General features: G+C 37.8%; 1 protein-coding gene across 2 annotated transcripts in view; it reads left to right on the forward strand.

The window, feature by feature from the left end:
* YWHAZ (tyrosine 3-monooxygenase/tryptophan 5-monooxygenase activation protein zeta) overlaps nucleotides 1–17,403 on the forward strand; it is a 28,011-nt gene that overhangs the window by 5,133 nt on the left and 5,475 nt on the right. For both annotated transcript variants that reach the window (XM_064507645.1, XM_064507646.1), the window contains exon 3: nucleotides 14,083–14,206. In XM_064507645.1, the coding sequence (XP_064363715.1) occupies nucleotides 14,083–14,206 (124 nt within the window). The remainder of the gene's footprint in view (nucleotides 1–14,082; nucleotides 14,207–17,403) is intronic.

Genomic DNA, 17,403 nt, shown 5'->3' on the forward strand with positions numbered 1-17,403 from the left:
TGTAGTCTATAACTGATAACAGAAATGAAAAATAATGCTTGCCACATCTTGATTGGTATGAAGTATGTCATTAACAGGATCTGAAGTGTTGACAAACATTCAAACTTTTAGTTGTGAGCCTTGTCAATTTCAGTACCAAAGCAACTGGGATACTTTGATATCTTTCATTAAGAGCGTGGATCTCTTTGAGCTGTTGCTGTGCCTTCAGTTGCCTGCTAGGCTCTTAAGTAATGTTTAATACCCTGGAGTGTTACATCACAGCTGAGTGTGGAAGTGACTGGTGTCCCAACTTCTGCGTTGAAGGGAGGAAACCAGTTAAGAGAATGTGTTTGTGAGTAGCAGAATGTAGCCAAAGCTGACTCCTCTGCAGCTTCTTGCTCTTTTCCCTCAATTCTTGAAAACAATTTGTTAGTGTTTAGGAAGAAACAGACCTTGTAATCCAGGGGACGATGAGTATACTAAACTGTTTCTGGGTTCTGTTCCTCGCTCTTACACTAATTTAAGGGGTAAATGAGAGCAGTTGCTGGACTTCTTTCTTGCTTCATAACTGTTAGGAACTTGGTGATTGAAAAATTTGGTAGTTAGGTTGTCCAGGTCCAACCACTTAGTTTTTCTCTCTATACTAACCTTGCAGCAGTCAAAACCAATGTGTACATCCTTGTCCCTTCCTAAATCTTCCCCCGCTTACACTTGTTTTGAGGCACCTATGTTGCTCTCCAAGCAGACGAACTTTTGCTCCTGCTTACTACAGCCTCTGAGTGCTGCTGCACAAAGAGGAGAGCCCCAGAACCTCTGATGCAGCATGAGATCTATCACCAGATCTGTCAGATATACACTAAGCTGAAAGATATGTCAGTGTAACAGACCCTAATTTCTAGTACTGAAAAACTGCAAATAATTACAACACATCATGCATATTACAAGTTATTTGCAGTGTAACAGTGAAGGTTGAATTACCTAATTCCTCAAGAAAAACATAGCAAAAAGTACAGTGCTATACTCGAGCATCCTAAATGTACTTGAGTATTATAAAAAATTTCCAGCCTCAGAAACTCTATGTTGATACAGGAAATGAAGCTTTTTTAAAGTACTTTTCCTCATGTTATTGAGTGTGTGCTTCACATCCTGTTTCACTTTCTATAGTAGAAGGAGGATCTGCTTGAAATACTGGTAAAATGGTCCTTTTTTTGTTATTTCCATAATAAAGGATGATATTAATCTAACAGGTGTGGATTTTCTTCAAAATGCTTTTTGCAGCTGATGAGAAACAGAACTATAGTTAAAGTGGTTCACATTAAGTCTGTAGTAGTATGAATCTTCCAGCTCATGAGGATTCTGAAATACAAAGAAGAAAGTGTGGAGAGGTCTTTGAATAGCCAACACCTCCTATTTCTTACTGCTTGCATATTAGAAGTTTTCAGGAGCTCTAAACTACTAGTAGCTTTCAGGCAATCTCTGACACAAATACAAACTAAACATTTAAAATATCACTGGTGACCTTCAGTTTACTATGAACATAATTCTAGATAGTTGCACTGTATTCTGTAATCTAGCACATGCAGCCATGGTCCCTTGTATTTCCTCTAAAATGTACCATATGTGATTTTTCCCATGTTCTTCTCCCATACCCAGTCTTCTGGGTGATCTGTCTTCCTGCCGTAAGCCTCCCATCAAAGTCATAGCTTACCTTAAGGAAATCTCTTTGTTTGCAGTGCCCAAGCACTATTTTTTTTCCCCCTTCTGAGCCTGTGATTTTCAGTTGTAACCCTTAAGGTGTGGAGTGCTTCCTGAAACCTTGGCTCTAGTTAGCATTCTAGAGTTACTGTTGCTTATAGATGCTACACAGCATTTTTCCTACTCACTCTCTGTCAGAAAAGCTCAAGGATAATGGCGCTGTTCAGGACCCTCTCAATAAGATGAACTGTTTGCTTGCTTTGCCGGGTCATTAATTCCTCCTAATTTCATGCTCAAAAGCATAAAATGGTACTCCTTATATACTTATACTACTTACATTACTTTGCACTTGTTATGGATGTTACTTTTCAGAAGTGGTAATTGTTGTGGAAAGAGGAGGTGAAGTTAAATCTTAACTTGGTGACTTCAGGCTTGTGATTTGCTTGTGCATATTGTTTTTTGGGAGGTTGGGGTAAAGTTTAGCAACCTGTTATGGGGCTGCAGCCCTCTGGGGGGAGGGGAAAACATAATTCCATTCAAAATGCTTTTAAATGGTTTCTTATTCCTAAAGAGTATACTGCAAGTTTATCCTTGTTGCCTTCACATTCTCAAATTACTTTGCAGGCGACTAGAAAGCAGTCCCAAACACCTGGTAGGTTACCAGGTTAATAACTATTAAGCCCTTTTCTGTGCCAGTTCGTAATGACAGGATTAGGAAATTTAGTCTTCCCTCTTTCAGCAAGTCATGTGCCATTTAACACTCTTGCAGACAGACATATACATGCGTATTTATTTTTTTTTAAAGCCAATCATTGTTTGCTCCATTAAAAATGTCCTCTTGCTGGTGGTAGTCACGAGCAGGTGAATAGATTGCTTGTGAGCCCCAGTAACTCATTCCATACCACTTTGAAATATTTCCATAGCATAAATATTAACCAAAAGAAATGCAATGCTCTGATTTAAAATAGCTGCATTTAGTTCTGTGGCTCCTTCAGAATTGCCTTTTTTTTTTTTGGCTGCAGTTTGTTTCTGTCTGAGATTTGTGTCTTTTATTTGATGATTTTTGAAATACATAGGGGGAGGAGTTTGTGGAAACTTCTGTCTGCAGTATGTGGTTCTTCAAAGGAGGATGGTTCATTTTTTGAAACCTAAGAGGGGGATGTCCAATATCGTTGTTATGAAAATCTCAGCCCCTAATTTTTAAGCTGTTTTCATCAAATAACGTAATTTGGAAGGGGGATCATTTAGTTCAACTCTGCTCAAAGCAAGTCCAGTGAGATCAGGTTGCTCAGTGCCTTGTCCAGTCAAATTTTGAATATCTTGAAGGATGGGGATTCCACAACCTCTCTGGACAGCCTGTACTAGTATTTGACTAGCCTTATATTAAAAGAAGAAAAAATCCTTATATGTGATCAGAGCCTCCTGTGTTCCAAATTTGCTGCTGCTTCTCATCCTTTCACTGTAGACCTCCAAGGAGAGTCTGGTTCAGTCTTCTGCAGGTAGCTGTAGGCAGCAGTAAGATCTCCCATTTGATCTTTTCTTCTTCAGGCTGAACAAACTAAGCTCTCAGCTTCTCCTTTTGCGTCATGTGCTCCAGCCTCACAGTCATGCTGGTAGTCTCCGCCAGACTCATTTCAGTACATTCATGTCTGTCTTGTACTGTGGAGCCTGAACCTGGATATAGGTCTCCAGATCGCATATCACTTTGTTAGACTTCATATAAAAGATGGTAATATGCTAGTGACAGACATGAAAATATGTTAGTACCTCTGATTTGCAGATATTTCTATGAATGTACTTCTATATATTGCAGAGCAAAATGTAGCCAGAGTTTACTTAGTTCTCGAGATGGTAATAGTTTAACCGTTTGATCAACTCTCCAAATCTAGCTTTCCTAATTAGGCTTTAGCTGGTATAAATTCTCAAATATGTTGAAGGTAGGAGGCAATTTCCTTAAACCTCCTGATTCAACTCTCTTAATCCTTTAATCACTTCCCTTGTTGTAACTACACCCCTTTGCAGTTTATCTTACTGTAGTGGTGAAAACACTGCCTAAACTAATTTCCTGTATTTACTAACAAATATGGTGTACTGGGAGTGTTGAAAAGCTATTGAATCACAGAGAATTGAAAAACTATTCATGGATCAGTTCAAATATGAGATGGCCTGTTAGATATCAGTAATGGGGAATTAATGTGTTATTTTTATTTATTCTACGTTGTTAACTTAATTCTTTGTGAATGCATGAAACTTTAGCTCATGTTTGAAAGGGTTTTAGATGCCAGCATATATGATATAAATAATTTGCTGGTAGTGGAACTTCATGAACAAAAGTGAGCCAGTAGTCATTAATCTTAGCAAGAAATTTGTCCATAATGTTGATAGATATCATCATATTGGCTAATGTGCTCTGCAGGAACACAAACAGAAACATTTAAATAGAGTTGTTAGTGATACTTCTCATAGCTACACATGCACACACATGTACACTTACTTGTCCTCTTGTATTTGTTGGAACAAATCTTTATTATAACCAGTTGTCTGCTGTCTTAATTTCACTTGACATTGATGCTTCACAGTTGGCTTTGGCAAATAAGAACTACACATAGTGCTTGTACTGTTCAGAGTCATCTGAGTAACAACTTGTTTTATTTGAAAGCAACCTCTGATGTTCGAGAACCTTATGTGCTTGCCAGTGAGACTCAGTTTTAAGCAGCAAAATAAGTTGATCAGTTTAGTCACCTAACTATGATGGATACTCTCCCTGTTCCTTGCTGTTGAAGAAGCCAATGTTTCATGCTTGTATGTGTAATTTTTTGGAGCTATTAAGTATATTTATTTCACTGGTTACTCAGCAGGGTACTCGTAGAAACACTGCTGTGGTAAGATACCTGCTTTTACTGTGCCTGTGAGCAGTGGAAGTATGAAATCTAGAACACAAGCAGAGTTGCTGTATTATCCCTATACATCTGTGTAAACAGATGCTAAGCTATCTCTGGTTTTATCTGGACATTTCTGTCTTGTTACCATGCGCTTGACAGTAATGCACATTTCTCAAGCAGGTTCTCAGACTCTTGCTTGGTTTTTGCTATAAGCAGACGCAGCAGCTCCTGGCTGTGAACCTGAAAAGGTGATGATCTGTTCAGACCATATTTGACTACCATTTTGAAAGTCAGTGAAAAAGCTTGTACTATTGGAGTTAATCCTTTGCTTCTGGCAAACAGCCAATACAGTGAGGAAAGAAATACAGTAACTGGAAGAATAGTCTTAAGAGTGTGATTGTTTCTTAAACTCGTTTCTATTGAAAGTTAGCTCTTGCATAGTTGTTTATATTTCTTATAATCTGATAGGAGCAGTGCCTCCCTCTATGACAGGCAATGATAAGACATGCATGCTTCTGTTGAGATGCACTGTAAATTCTTAATTTTTTATCAGATTCAGTGTGGATCAAATGAGGTAGAAACAGATTTTTTTTTCTGAATGTTATTGACCTTTGAATATGATTACACAGCTAACAAAAAAATATTTAACAACAGGAATCTTAAGTTCTTCAGTCTCTTACTGAACAGATTCCCCCAGCACAGAGTAGGCTTACTTTGCTAAAATAGCGTTTTTCAGCAGGTTTCAGATCTTCTCAAGAGTTCAAATTGCTAAGGATAAATGGTTGCTACTTTTGTTTCTCATTGAGTAGAAGAAGTGCTACAGCATGTTTATCGGGGGTTTAATATTATTTCTTCAGAGATCAAAACTATAGAACCTTAAGATAACTAGAATATGTCTTCTGGTTTAGAGTACAGCCACAATAAGCTTATTTAAAACTACCTGTCTAGCAGGAAATCCCACCCAACTGAATTAGTTTCAATTTTATATTATCACAAACTTCTCATAGATGTTCTGTTTCTTCACAAAATAATGACCTGTGGCATTTGGTACCATTTTATCTTGTCACAAATCTCCAATGATCTGTTATATTCAAGAAGTACCCTATGAGGTGATGCTAACAAAATACGTAAGTGTTGCACCTTGGCTTTGTTTTTCAGTGAAGTGGAGACTGTGTTTTGTTTATTAATGTTTATAACACACAACAGAAGAAATAATAGAAAAATAATTAGGAGTAAGTGGCTTATTGGCTGCTGTCTTATGTATGAGTTTTCTCAGAGTTGGTTTCTAAACTTGAGAGGTATTTTTTCCTATGCATCAGAGCTTGACTGCTTTGCTGTCAAGTGTTGTTTAACATACTTTGGTGAAACCTGTAATAATTGGCATGAGTGACTTTAAAAGTCTTTTGAATAATCTCCAAGAGTATATCCTGATATGAAAAATATTTGCTTCACTTGCCCTAAATACTAATTGGAAAGCAGAGTGGAAGAAGGACCAAGCTAGTAGAGGGCATGATAGTCTAAACCAGGACTCTCTATCTTTCTTTGAGGAGGGGAATAATTGCAGAGGTTGATGTGCAAGGAGAGCTACATATATGCCTGTAAAAGTGTGCAATGGGAAATACTTCTTTCCATTGCTTCAGTTACCATTCTTTTCTTTTTATGCAGGCCAGTAGTGTGTCCGTAAATGCACTATTTTTTCCTCCTTTCTCTTCACTTGCATATTAGTGCACATGCACACTCCTCTTTGACTTAGTTTTATCCCCCAGCATATGCGTGAACGTAGAGATGACTTTTCTGCATGTCCTACTTTTCTCCCGTGTTTTTCTCCAGATCTGATACTGCTTTTGTTCCTCCCTGCTAACAAAAAAAAAAAGACAACAAACCAAAACACTTAGTTACTGTTTATTCACTGTATTTTTTTTTTTTTTTGCATAAGCTAAAATTTCTTGCCATTCTTTGGATTCCCTTTTCTCCATTAGTCCTTTAGTTCTCTCCTCAGTCATCCCCTGCTACCTACTCAAGCCTTGTTTCCTCCTCAGTCATCCCCTGCTACCTACTCAAGCCTTGTTTCCTCCATTTTTCTACTAGATCTTTACCAGATTAGCAGCCTTGTGGACTATAGTCCATCAAGTGTACCCTTTTCCTGAGCTTATAAATCCTATGTGTCCCTATGCGTGTCACACCTCCCACCATTGCATGAACTGTGCAATTAAATTCCTTCCTCCCTACCCTCTGAAAGTCTGCTCTTCTTTGCCCCAAATTCTGAACTGCTTCCCTGGCCGGGCTGGTGAGTCTTACCTCGTCTTTTCCAGCCAGCCTTCTCTCCTTGTCTTTTTCAGACTTCTGCTGCTGCCTGTTTGTGTGGACAGCCAGTTTGATGGGAAGAAAGAATAACTGGTACTGAGAGCAGGCAGCAGGTGGTTCTTTCTGGGCTTGTATGCTGCCTCAGCAGCTGTTTTACCACAGAGATCACTGGTGCCGCAGCAGCCACTAGTATTTCACAGATTTTGTGTACTCCTGTTTTAGTGAGGAAATAAGTATGTAGGAATCTGTAGCTAGTTTTAAACAAAAGGCTTTGCTTTTGGCCAGAGTAGAAGGCAGACAGCAGAACGCTCCCTTTTCCCCAGGATGGTTGGATGTCTCTGCAGTTGCAGAGCCCTGATATTGAGGTAAAACTGTAGTAATTAACTGCATGATGACATGCCTGTCCCAAAGAAGCCTGAGTTTGAGGAAGAGATCATCTAAAAATATTCTCCTTAAAAATACAAATGTTTGTCATTTTCCTCAAATGATTGACATAGACTGTGAAAAGAATATTTCTGTTGGCGGCAAATTACTTGGTTAAACCCTTTGTAGTGTGTATGCAAATGTGTGCAGTGTAGCTAATTGCATGCATCATTTTATAGTCTATTTAACTCTTCTAACTGCATTGCTGAGGCAGAAAGACACATGCATGGAAAATCAAACACCAGCTTTTTGTAGGAATGATAGGTCTCTTGAACTTGTCCAGCACAGCTGGCCTGCTTTAAATAACTTAGATGTTACCAAAACTATTCCTTTACAGACTTCTATTTAACAGAGGTGTGCTACAGTTACCATGCTAGTAGGTTAGTTAGTTCCATTTGAAACTAAGTACATGTAGTTCTTCCTGCATTGTGTGTCATAAGAATAAGATCTGGATCAAGATTTTTGAATGTCTACCTGAGTACACCTGATACTTTACTTCTGTAATTCTTTAGAATACTCATGCTCAGCTGTGCTGCTTGGTGGAAAATATTAAGTAGACATTGGGGAGGGAATCTCAGGAGAGTTTTGTGCCTCGTACTATGGATGAACAGTTGTCACCCTAGGAGCACTGGAATATGAGTAGTAGCTTGGTACTCTACTGGATTGTAATTGCTAAGCATATCTTGATATATCTGAAAAGCTGTATCTTAAGATTTGATGGACTTTCACTGACTATAGTGTTTCATCTCTTGTTCTACCATAGTGCTTCAGATGGATGTCCTTGTTCTTAATATCCGTCACGTTTGTCTTACTCATTTTTCCCTCCTCCCTCACTTGCTTTCTTCCTTTGCACCGTAAAAAGCATTTAGGGACCTGGATGGTGTAAAAGCACAATAGGGACTTCTGATTTTGAATTGGCATTGAAATTATTCAAATGATCTGAAATTATTGGACAGTCTGCTGAACAGAAATGCAGACTTTAGTACTAATGTTTTTATAAAATAAAATCCAATAAGCAAAAATGAACCTTTTTTTTTTTAATGAAATTGGGAAGCAAGTTCAATACAAAGGTAGCACTTCCCTGTGCAAAGGTGGTCAAGTATCTGCAACTTCTTTGCCATAGTATGTTATGGGTATTAAAACTTTATGTTGATTTAAGGGGAGTCTGGACAAGCATGAGGCATGTGGATGAGAAACCTGAAGTTCTCTAAATTCACAGAAAAGACTTCTGGTTCAGGAGGTCCAGAAGTGTCAAATGATGGAAGCTATAAGAAGCATAGTATTTTGTTGCTTTCCTCTTGTATTCTTCTAAAAGCATCCTCTTTTGGGTGTTGTTGCAGGTGGGATAGTAGACAGAATAGACCTGTCAGCCAGTGCAGTCATTCTCGTGTTCTTGTGATGTCTTGAAGGAAGATAATGGAACACTTTTTACATCATGAAAATATTAGGCCATTCTCACTTAATGTGAAATGTCAAAGAAATAGGTTTTCAGGCTGAATTTAAAGAAGTGTTCTTTCACGTCTTCTACATCTTTGTGCTGTATAACACACAGATGGATGACAAGTGAAGTAAAATTCAGCAAATATTCCCAGGTAGCTTATCTTCAAAACTAGAAATAATGTCATAATTATATGTCAGGTGGTTTTCAATATTTTCTGAAAATAAAAGGCCTGCTCTATTAGCTCTGAGCAGAATTGATATTGTTTAAATTAGGTAATACTTATCAATGTACTCTTTTGGACTCTTGCTGTTCTTAAGGGTTTGGGGGGGGGTTTTTGTGCAGGAGCAAAACCTTTTTCTCTCTTCAATATTTCTAGAGTTTTTACTCAACTGTGTATCTTAATAGTTATTTTTTTGTATTTTAAATAATATTCCTTGTTCTAAATACTTTAACTAGATACTGCCTGCTCATTTAGAACTGTGTGTTTCTAGAAACAGATGATTGTATTTCTTCTGACCTGTTTGTTGGGAGGAGAATATCTAAATTGAGCTGTTGATGCAATCCTCAAGTGCATTAGTAATTATCTAAAATTTCCAGGCAGTAACATGTGCTGACACTGAGCCCTTATGTATATGTATAGGACTAAATGGAACTAGGCAAAATAAGGCATTAATTTTAATGTACTTGTGTAAATTTGGGAATAGTCACCAGCCCACACAAGTCTCTTGCCAAAGATGTAAGCAAATGCTTTTATAGGAAGGGTAGTTTTAGGCCTCAAGTGTCAGGAAAAGACTATTCAAGTCTTTATGGGTTGGCTTCCTGTCTTCAACTGAAGTTCTGACCACAACCTGACAAACTCTAGTATGTATAATTTTCAGTAAGAAGCAGGGGTGTTTCATAGTTGTTTTTTTGTTTTTTTTTTTACACTGAATTTTACACTTCTTTCACTCTCCAAACTGAATCTGATTAACTTTTATCTTTAAGACTTTATCTTGCAAAACTATAGGAACAAGTCCATAGGGCCTTTCATCAAAATAGTAGGCTGTGTAGTGCTTACAAAACAATTCAAAATGCATTGTGCTTATGCTTAATGTTGCCAGCTGTTGATTGTGTGCACTTCTGGCTTTTGAACAGCAAAAGAACAGGTCTAAAAGCAAGGACAAAGTGAATCTTCATTCAGTGTTTAATATAAGCCAGGATTGAAGTTGACTGGTAGAATAATAAAAGTTTGTGCTGATGCAGTCTCTGTTGCATCTTTGGAGACAAAGACTGTTTCTCTAGTGCAGACTTTCTGGGGGTGGGGGAATGTACCAAATTCATGACATTGCTTATGTATGGTATGTATGAGCATAGCTAACTAGCATCTCTTGAGTTTGAGTGTGCTGCCTTTCCCAGTCCAGAGTACCAGAAGGCTGTTGACTAAGAGTAATCACAGTTGCAGATGTTGCGTTGATGTCTGATCTTTTAATGGCTAGCATATTAATAAAAGTTGGTATTCAAGTTTAATGTATGTATGATTTAAAAAAAAGGGTTAATAATTTTCCAGTGAAAATCTTTCCAGAAAGGCTGCATATGACTTTATGATGAAAGGTATTAGAATAACTTGTACAATCTGGTACAGATTTTGGCTGAAAAGTGCTCTAAAAAGCTGCTACTTCTCCATGTACTTGACTGCAGTGCTTTGGTTTGTTTCACAGAAGTTGAAAAAACTTTGCCATTGAGCAAATTAGAAGCTCTGAAAATTACAGCTAAGGAGTTGGGGGGGGGGGTTCCTGTTTCGTTTTTGCTTTTAGCTCTTTCTACCAGATTCAAGCACTGTAACTAACTACCCGTGAAGTTACAGTCGGTGTGTGTTAATATATGTCAAATGTGGATGGGAATTTGGCATGATACCAGGAATGTCATGAATGAGCATGAGAGCTTAGCTACATGCCATGTAGCTTTAATATACTCTTGCTGAATGGCCTTCCTTCTGTTGTCAGGATGTTGTATGTATTGCAGTGATGTGGTTCACCTAAAAGACTTCTTAAATTACAGATTAGTTTACTGGTCTAGTATTATGCTAGTTGTTAGTTGAAGTGACCCATGTGGTGGTTAGTTCTATACTTGTAAAAACTGTCACATCAACTGGTAAGAGAGGGAGAAGGTGGATGTATATGGGTTGTATTATTGAAATAATTCTTACTATCTATGGGAGCTTTGTTTTACATAAACAGAACACACATCAATGGATTTTAAAGGTACTTTGTAGTGGCTCCTTGTAGAGTATGTGGAAAAAGTGCATCCTCCAAAGAAGCTTTACAGTTACTTATTTAAAAAAAAAAAGACAGTACTCTGTGTTCTTCAGAAGCGGATGGGATTTAACCATCAAACAAAATATAATGTGTCTTATGCCTGTTTCAGTTTTATGTTGTCTTTTGGAGTTAGAATCTAAAAGGTCAATCATTTTAATGGTTTCAGATCTGTATGACATTCTGTAGCCGCACCACCTACATGCAGATTGCTGCTTTCACAGCAAGTCTCTAAGACAAATTACTATCCTCTGAAAGGGTGTTTATAACTTCATGTTAGTAAAGGAAAGTGAATCCTGAAATAAAAAGACCAGTACTGACAGGAGAAACTGACTATATAGAATAGTAAGTACTATTAGATAAAAGATAGGGGAAAATCTCCTTTCAGTTATTTTATATGCTAGCTTTTAGATTTTAATCTGCTTTCTGGTTTTCTGGTTGTTATTGTTCTTAATGTTTAGTGGCCTGTGGTGGCTTATGTGGCTACCAATCCTATGGGGTGTTCAGATAGAATAGACTTCCTTCCTCCAGACACATGAGCAAATTACCAGTGCAGTCCAGGACTCCAAGTGTGAGAGAATTTTTCCATAGGCTATATTTGGCTTGGGTTAGAAACCCTTCCCCCACCCCAATACAGGGTTTGCCTACTGTCTGAGTTGCTACTGCCCTGCTAGAATCTAACTAATTACAAAGATTATTATTATTATTATTAGACATTCTTAAATGACGTCTGCTATTGCATATCACCCGTTCAATCTGTTGTTTGCGAACAACTCTACCTCAGTTGTGACTTAAGTGCAGTTTAGGTCTGAAAGTTTGGTTGGTGCTGTGCTAGTGAGTAAAGTTGTACTTTTCAGTCAAACTTTCTGTACAGATAATGAATAATTTGTGTCTCTGGAATCATTGAAAATATTTTGGTCTGATCAATTAACAGGGAGGGTACCGAGGGAGAGCTACTCCCCTTGGTACTAGAAGGTTAGGTGCAGACCAGCACACCTCACTTAATTGCACTCCTGCAGGGAAAAACTAATGAACAGCCTTTATTCTTAGTAGTTGGAAACCTTCAGTTGTCATTGAAGTCAGTGTTTCTTGGCACTGATGAAAAATATCATAGCTGTGAATCTTGATGTTCTCTAATGGTGAGAACAGAGCATATAAGTAGTTGAGGAGAACTGAAGTACGTGATCCATGTACCTTACGGACTCCAGCTTTGTTCCAGCAGCACTGAGTCCTTCTTGCATAGCATATGCCCTTCAGAAGGGTGACCTGAGCGTGAGGCAGCTCAGCAGCCCATGTGGCTGACTCCATAAAAATAATTCTGCTGCTCATTTGCTTGTGCTATATCTTTGCTGAAGGATTTTCTCTGCTCTCATTCAGACAGGAAGCTCAGGTGCAAGGTGTTCTAGATGTCATCTTGTATAAACATAAAATGAAGCTGTATACCAACCCCCATAGTACTGAAAATATGTTAAAGATGACTGAATAAATATCTTCCATTGTGTTAAGCTAATTAAAAGAAAATCCACTAACAGTTTGAATCTCATTGGAGCATAGGCATAGGAAAACCTTGTCTGACTTCTTTCTGTCAACCCAGCTTTTTTGCCCTATCTGTTGAGAGAGAGCGAAGAGAGAGAACTGCCATAATAGGCCACTTCATTTTGACAGGTTTCATCCAAGTTTGAGTCATCTAGGCTAAATATTCATAATTTATGTAAACAAATTAGCAATACTTAAAACAAATTGTTTACTCTTCTTGCTCCTTCTGTCGATTACAAACATAATTTTCTGTAACTTTATGTAGGTTGTCTTACTTATCAGAGCTGGTGCCAAAGGTCACAAACTACCATATCCAGATTATGCCAATCCCAAGAGTACATCTTGTAAGATAATTCAGCTAATATGCAGGTCACTATCTTGTACAAAAGTACTGTAAAGCAGTCATAATTCTGTGGTTTTGAACTGTATTTGTTCATCTATTTCTGCAAAGCAGAACGGAAATGTCAGTCATGTAATTTAAAATGAAAAAAGCTGAAAATTTTACTGAAACCTTTTTATAAAAAAAATTAATGTTTGCTACATAGCCTTAGCAAAGTATATGTAATAGCTTCTGTTTTCACTTTGAGTATTCAAGAGCACTTCTGCACATTTTTTTTGTCACTTCAATAAATGGCTTTTTGGAAATCTGACTTTAAACACTCACTATCAAAAAGTTTGACAAGCTTGCATTTTAATTGTGCTAAATGTGTTAAGAGTTAGTGATTTCTTTTCTTTTTACTTTTTCATCATAATAGAACTCTTGCTAAATTACATGACTGCCTCACCTGGGAACTTGCTGTATTAATTTAATAAGCAGTGTGAAAAATCTAGAAAAACCTGGTCTTAACTGGCAGCCCACAGGTAGGATTTGGTGGGATGACTCCAGGCAGCCACCTTAGTTTTGGAAAAGATATGTGCTGCCCTAACAGGTGTTTCCTGAAGTCAAATAGCTGATCCTCTTCAGTGTTACATAGCTGTAGACTGTAAACTGTCCAGAGAGGCAAGAATCCAGGTTCACCTTGCAGTTGCTTGCCTTTGGTGATGCCAGTATGGAGCTTCAGCAAGTAAGCCTCATTAGCCTAGTTCCCATTTCCTGTGCACATAAGATATTAGGATCTCAGATTTCAGAACTGGTATTTTAGCTATTTTTGTTATTTTCTGTGGATGTAGACTTCTGTTGCATACCGTCTGCACAGACTCTTCAGATTCCCTTATTTTTGTCATAGTACCACATGACAGCATACAGAAACCCTTCCTTTGGTCCCTCAATGCTCATCAACTGAATTAATACAGGCTTCCTTCCTGTCCTCCCCATGGGCTCACAGCATGGAGCATTCCTGCTTGTATCTAGAACTGTGATCCAGAACAAATTCTCCTTAGGTGAATGTGCTGTGTAGGATATTTAGGAAAAAAAGGCGGGGGAACACAAAAAATAAAGCTTTCTTGACTTTGAATCAATAGTTCAGTTATACTACAACAAACTGTAAAAGTGTGTTTGTTCAAAACACTATGTTCTTTGTTTCCATTTTAGTCTCTGTTGGAAAAGTTCTTGATCCCTAATGCTTCGCAACCAGAAAGTAAAGTTTTCTATTTGAAAATGAAAGGAGACTACTACCGTTACTTGGCTGAAGTTGCTGCTGGAGATGACAAGAAAGGTATTGTATGTCAGCTTGTTGCTAAGATTTGTCAAATTAGATTGCTTTCAGTGGAACAGTGACACTTCTCGAATTTTGGAATACTTCTCATTTGGATGTAAATTTCTTTAGTAATAAGCTTTCCTTTTTCTACAGAAAAATCATAGGTCAGTGGCTTTCAAATTAGTTACAAAAGTTTCCAAGTACCCTGCAGTTTGAAGCAGAGAACAGATGTTTAGTCACAGAATTTTGAAGTCAACTCTGATGCATGCGTGTATCTGCCTTATCACTGGAAGTACTGTTTTATGCATCTTCTCCCTGGCTGAGTATCATTTTTACCTCTTTATAGGGCCTGGAGTCTAGCTTTTTTGAAGGTTTTTCTTGCCAATTCTGCTGCATTTCTACAGCATGCAAAACAATCTACATAGATTCATTGGGCAAGGAGACTAGAATCCACCTGGAAAGGAAGACTAGTACCTTACTCCTAGGAAAACTGTCTTCCATAACTATGCCTGGTTTAATCTCCAAATGTTCTTTGTTGCCTAAAGTTTCTTAAGTCTTCATGTAAGCCGCTTGTCCTAATTGTAGGTAAGTTGGCTTCACCTGAATTTCAGTAGAAAAGTTGAAATGAGATACTTAATATTTATGAATCTGTGATACAGACTATTCTTAATTATATATTAGGTGGCTTAACTGCTGTAGTTGGAGACACCAAAATCATGTGCTGACTCCTCCTTTTTTTAAACCTATATTACATTTAGGTATAGTTTGTTGTGAACGGTGCTAAACTGTTTCCTGGGGCCAGCTTAGAACTGGGAGCAGCGTAGCAACTTTAGCACAGAGCCCAGTCTAATATTCTGCCAGCCCTGAGCTGCTTTCTTGCAGACACAGGTTAGATAGCCTGCAGGAATATGGGATACTTGGGAATGTATAGACAGCATCTCTGAATGTATGAACTTGAATCCCCCAGGGATTATTGGAGAGCCACTGAGCTGCACAGCTGATGTTCAGTGTAATTTTGCTGTCATAGAGCTTGTTAGATTCCATGTAGTGCTATATGAATGTGTGGCACCCTGTGGTTTAATGCTGTTCTCAAGCTAGTAAGTCATCCCAGTAGTATGAGATATCTATATGATTTCTGCAAAGCCGTATGAAGCCATTTCTTCATAGAAATCAACTTGATTTTGGTGAAGTCAGTATATAGCTGGAATGTCCTGTTGAACTTACAATAATTTCAAGAGGCTAGGGAGACAGACGTGTCTGCTTTTGCTTTGTGGCACATCCAGTTATACCCACGTTACCTAGGGTAGCTCAGTTCCCCGTTATGCTGGATAACAGAGAGTTGAATGAAGTTTCTAAGACTTAGGGGAATAGGCTTGGTTTGACTTCTGACTGCTTACTGCATGCAAATTGACCCATTCTTGTTGACTACAGAATTGCACATGTAACCAGTATTTTAGAACTGTCATTGTAAAAAGACTAATTATTTTCCTTTTGGTAATCTCTAATTCACAGACCTGGAAGGCGCAATACTTAGAGTCTCAAAGTTTATTTTTCTGTCTGAGACTAAGCTGTAGGCTCTAAAATTAGACTGTACAGATATTAAACTCATTTTAAAATTAATTTTTATTCAACCCAGTCTCTTGGCTGAGCATTTCTTCTGCGGGTTTTCACTTTCCAGGGAAAGAAGAAAATCTTTTGAAAACCTGTCCAGTTTGTTGCTATGGCTCCCAAACTTAAAATTTCTTGTAAGTGTTTAGTCTTGCAGGCTTTTCCTGCATGCTATCTGTGACAGCTAACCTTGTAGTAGAGCACTTGATAATTGTGGTTTAGGAAATAGTAGCCCATTAGTTGGACAGCATTCTATCAGCCTTTTCCAATGAATACCAGCAGCAGTGTGAAGCTCCCAACTCTAGGGTCTGGATTCTTATCTTCATAAAACAGATTGCTTATTGTATCAAACGGGTTTTCTTGTCTGCTGTGGAGTAACCCTATACTGCTATTTTAGCCTGGAACTTTAGAATTATGTAACTCTTTAGAAAGAGCTTAAGGTTAAAATTATTGCAAATAGTTTATACTGGATAATTTCACAATTAATAAATGCGTCAAATTTTACATCAAATGCACTAAATTCCCTGTATTAGTACTCAGAAGGTAACTGTATTTTCTCAAATAAGGGGGAAAATGCTCAAATTTTTTCAATTAATTTGTTTTAGAAAAAAGATTAAAAATCAAATGCTATGCTTCATTCCTTGAAGCAACCTATTTTTCATGCTGCTTGTTTTAGCATTCATAAATGGCAGCATTTTCTAAGGCATTTACACTCTAGCATTACGGAAGAGTAGAGCACTTCTCACTCTTTCTGAAATCTAAAATCAACTTCCAGTAAAACCAGTCCTTCTCAACTGTAATGTATCAATTTCTGGCAACTTTCAAGGCACGATTTTTTTCAAGCACTTCGTTATTACAATGATAAGTGATGTGAAGCCTGTAAGAAAATGAATTCAGACATCAAAGCAAGATTTGAAGTCAGTTTGTAAATTGCACGTAAGAGGAAACAGGAATAGTGAAGGAAAAAAAACAAAGTGCTGAATAGTTGTCCAGTAAGTGAGCATCCTTCTCTTTCATGCCAAAGAGGACAATATGATGCTATAATTTCTGTGCATGTTTAAAGAAGAACAAATAGCAATTGCGTAGGCATCCTGAATATTCATATTCAGGTATTTTTCAGACTTTAAGTACTTCCTGCTTAACTACTGAGACATTTTTGGGTCCTTAGCCTAAAGATTTCTTTTTCTAGTATTTCTGAATGCATACAATTGGGCAGTCTTGCAGAGGTGATACTGGATGCGTTTTCAGTCTGATCCAGAAATGTTGTGATTTGAATCCTTTTGCATCTGAATTGAATAACTTTCTCCCTCCCTTTTTCTCAGATGCTGTTAACAGTCTTTCAGAGTTCAGGAACAACGCTTCCTTTGTTCTCAGTGTCTAGCACTTTCTTACCTCCTGCAGTCATCAGGGGCATAGTTTAACTTTTGAGCTGTGTTGGGCTATGATCTCCGACTTGTGCAGGCATAGTCTGCTCCTAAGTTCAAGTGTGTTCAGTGAGAATGGAATCTGTTGTGCTCTTAGATCTTAATATATGCTATATAAGTGGATTTTTTTTCTGCCAAATGTTTTTAACTTACATAACTGAACAGATTAAAAGAACCGCAGAA

Source organism: Dromaius novaehollandiae, chromosome 2 (assembly GCF_036370855.1).
Source record: "Dromaius novaehollandiae isolate bDroNov1 chromosome 2, bDroNov1.hap1, whole genome shotgun sequence".
NCBI classification, from domain to species: domain Eukaryota; kingdom Metazoa; phylum Chordata; class Aves; order Casuariiformes; family Dromaiidae; genus Dromaius; species Dromaius novaehollandiae.